This window comes from Stegastes partitus, unplaced genomic scaffold (genome assembly GCF_000690725.1).
Source record: "Stegastes partitus isolate 25-593 unplaced genomic scaffold, Stegastes_partitus-1.0.2 Scaffold1380, whole genome shotgun sequence".
Lineage (NCBI taxonomy): Eukaryota > Metazoa > Chordata > Actinopteri > Pomacentridae > Stegastes > Stegastes partitus.
The window spans coordinates 111,551-114,375 of NW_007579111.1; the positions used below are offsets into that span (position 1 = coordinate 111,551).

The 2,825-nt window shown below is 46.4% G+C and overlaps 1 protein-coding gene across 1 annotated transcript in view; it reads right to left on the reverse strand.

Moving 5' to 3' along the window:
• stab1 (stabilin 1) overlaps positions 1-2,825 on the reverse strand; it is a 53,093-nt gene that overhangs the window by 33,128 nt on the left and 17,140 nt on the right. The window contains exons 22-24 of the mRNA XM_008299104.1: positions 1,890-2,001; positions 918-1,104; positions 142-235 (exon numbers count right to left, since the gene is read on the reverse strand). Of these exons, the coding sequence (XP_008297326.1) occupies positions 142-235; positions 918-1,104; positions 1,890-2,001 (393 nt within the window). The remainder of the gene's footprint in view (positions 1-141; positions 236-917; positions 1,105-1,889; positions 2,002-2,825) is intronic.

A 2,825-nucleotide genomic window follows, 5' to 3' on the forward strand; every position in this document is an offset into this window, starting at 1 on the left:
AGCCACTTTCGTGGTACTGAGAACTCTGGCTTCAACATAACTCGATAACCCACTGATCTGTCTTCGTAGTTCAGCACTCAGGACTTTATGTTGCACAGAAACATGAACCACATGAGTTAGAACAGCATTAAAAGGCCTCACGTTGGCGTCGCAGCCTCCCCGGTCGGTCCGGCTGCAGGGGTTGACGGGGGAACACGAGTGTCCGTCGCCTTCGTATCCATCTCTGCACAAACACCTGCAGAACAAACAGCTTCTGAGCATCGAGTCACAGCAGCGAATGCAACGGTGCACGAGGTGACGTCAGCCAATCAGTGATGGAAGCCACGACGAAGCAGCTTCTGACCAAACTGACAGCCATTCTGTTGGACTCCTGAGCAACGAGTGTTCGAGTCACGGTAGACCTTTGTGGAGCCATTTTCAATAAGTGCTGTGTTTGGACTTTTCAGGTCTTTTCGGACAGTTTCTGAGTTACTTCTGGACCACGTCTGAGTTATTTCACACAAGTCCTTTTCAACAGTTGAGTTGATTTCTGAGAAATGTTTGTCGTATTGAATAAGCTTCAAGTCAGCGTTAACAAATTTCTGCCACATTCAACATGTTTTTGAGTCAGTTTGGATACGTTTTTTTACTTTGGAGAATTTTTGAATGATTTTGGGAGTATTTTGGAGTTGGTTGTAATTTTGGACACAGTTGTTTTCGTCAATCAGACAACTATCGAGTCATTTCAGACAAGGTCCGAGTCGTTCTTGACGATGGTGGAAACACTTTGGATCGTTTTGATCATTTTGGGGAATGTTTAATTTTTGGGGGATTATTTTTGTCATTTTGTCAATTTGTTTCCTTACGTTGTGTGTAGTCCTGTCTGTAGATGTGTTTCTTACATTGTGTGTAGTCCTGTGTGTAGATGTGTTCCTTACGTTGTGTGTAGTCCTGTGTGTGTGCAGTATGCGTGGATGTGGCAGTGTTCCAGCAGACCATCGGAGTTGCAAGGTGTCGCCATCTTATCGCAGAAATCTCCAGAGAATCCATCCAAACAGGATCCTCTGCGACAAGCGCCTCGGCTGCCTGGACGGTTGTCACACACTCCGTGAACACAACGACACTCTGAGGACACACACAGGGAGGACATGGGTTCAGACAGACAGCTTTCTTCCTGAAGGGGGCGGGGTCAACAGCAGGGGGCGGGGCCAGCAGCAGCTCATTTAAAGCCACAGAAACTGTCAAGAACTTAAACCAGGATCATAGTCACGGAGCAAACGGCTTCAGCTGATCAAATGCAGTTTATGGGAGCACAGAGAGTAACGGACAAGCTACTTAGCTGCTAACGTTAGCCACATTAGCTACACAGCATGCTAACCGCATGTCCAAGTGAATTCTCAGTCATCAACCCTCAGAGCCTCAGTCGAAGGAAACTGGACTTCTCGGTTTGGTTCCTTAAGAACCAGCTGAAAACAGAACCCTTATCAGGTACTTACCATGCAGTCTTGAGATCTGTTGTTGTTGTTGTTATTTTGTTGTTGTTGTGTTGTAGTAGTTGTTGTGTTTTTGCTGTTGTGTTGTTGTGCTGTTCTTGTGTTATTGTTGTGTTGTTATTGTGTTGTTGTTGCTGTGTTGTTGTGTTTTTGTTGTTGTGTTGTTGTAGCTGTGTTTTTGTCGTAGTTGTTGTGTTGTTATTGTTATTGTGTTGTTGTTATTGTGTTGTTGTGTTTTTGTTGCTGTGTTGTTGTTGTGTTTTTGTCGTGGTTGTTGTGTTGTTGTTGTTGTGCTTGTTGTTGTTGTTTTGTGGCTGAAAGGCTCAGAACCAGCACCAGAACCTTATTTTCTGGATCAAACAGTGACTCTGCGGCTTCATCTGGATCGGTTCTGTTAGATTTGGGTTCTGCCGGTACCTTCGTCACAGTGTTCTCCGTGTTTGGTCGGATCGGAGCAGATGTGGCAGGCGACGCCCGTCAGACCGGGCCGGCAGCTGCACGACCCGTTACCATGGATACCGTCGAAGCACTGCAGGAGGCGAAACATAAGCACATGAGCTGATTCGGTCGTGTTCTGTGGTGGGAAAGATGTTCTACTCTTCACTTTAACCTGTAGACGTCTGAGGTCTGGAGTCAGGAACCACCTCGACTCAGGTCCTATTTCTTTTGTCGTCATTCGTTCGTCACACACAAACATTTGCAATTTTGTAAAAAACGTCATTTATTTTGGTAAACCGGACATTTTCTGTCATGTCAGATAAATGTTCAGGAATCAAACTCCGATCCGGCCTGTTTCCTGTGTAACCACGAGAGTGGCTCCACCTGGTCCCTCTCTATGTCCCAGTCCTCATCAGACTCAACGGCACTCATTCGGGGCCCACGCTGAGACAGAACCAGGTGAGGCCCTTCAGTGCCGACAACAGACCACAGCTCGGTCACCTTGTGTGCTGTTTTAGGGGCTCTTTTTTTTCTGCCGTTTGTCGTTTCGTGTTTTTTGTCTTGTTTCCATTGGTCCAGTTTTTCTCTACGCTGACATGTCAACACACTAATGTGGACTCATTCATGGGACAGAACACAGATCCACATCATCATTCAGTCTAAATATCTAAACCAGAACCTTGTCTGGTCCAACTTCACCACATCAGGTTCTACTGATGTTAGAGCCTCAACAGGTGGTGAAATGTGACCAGAGACTGGGCTGGAGCCTATCCCAGCTGACTTAGGGTGAAGGCAGGGGACACCCTGGACAGGTCGCCTGTCTATCACAGGGCTACACTTAGAGACAGACAACCAAGCACACTCACATTCACACCTACGGACAATTTAGAATCACCAATTAACCTCTTCATGTTT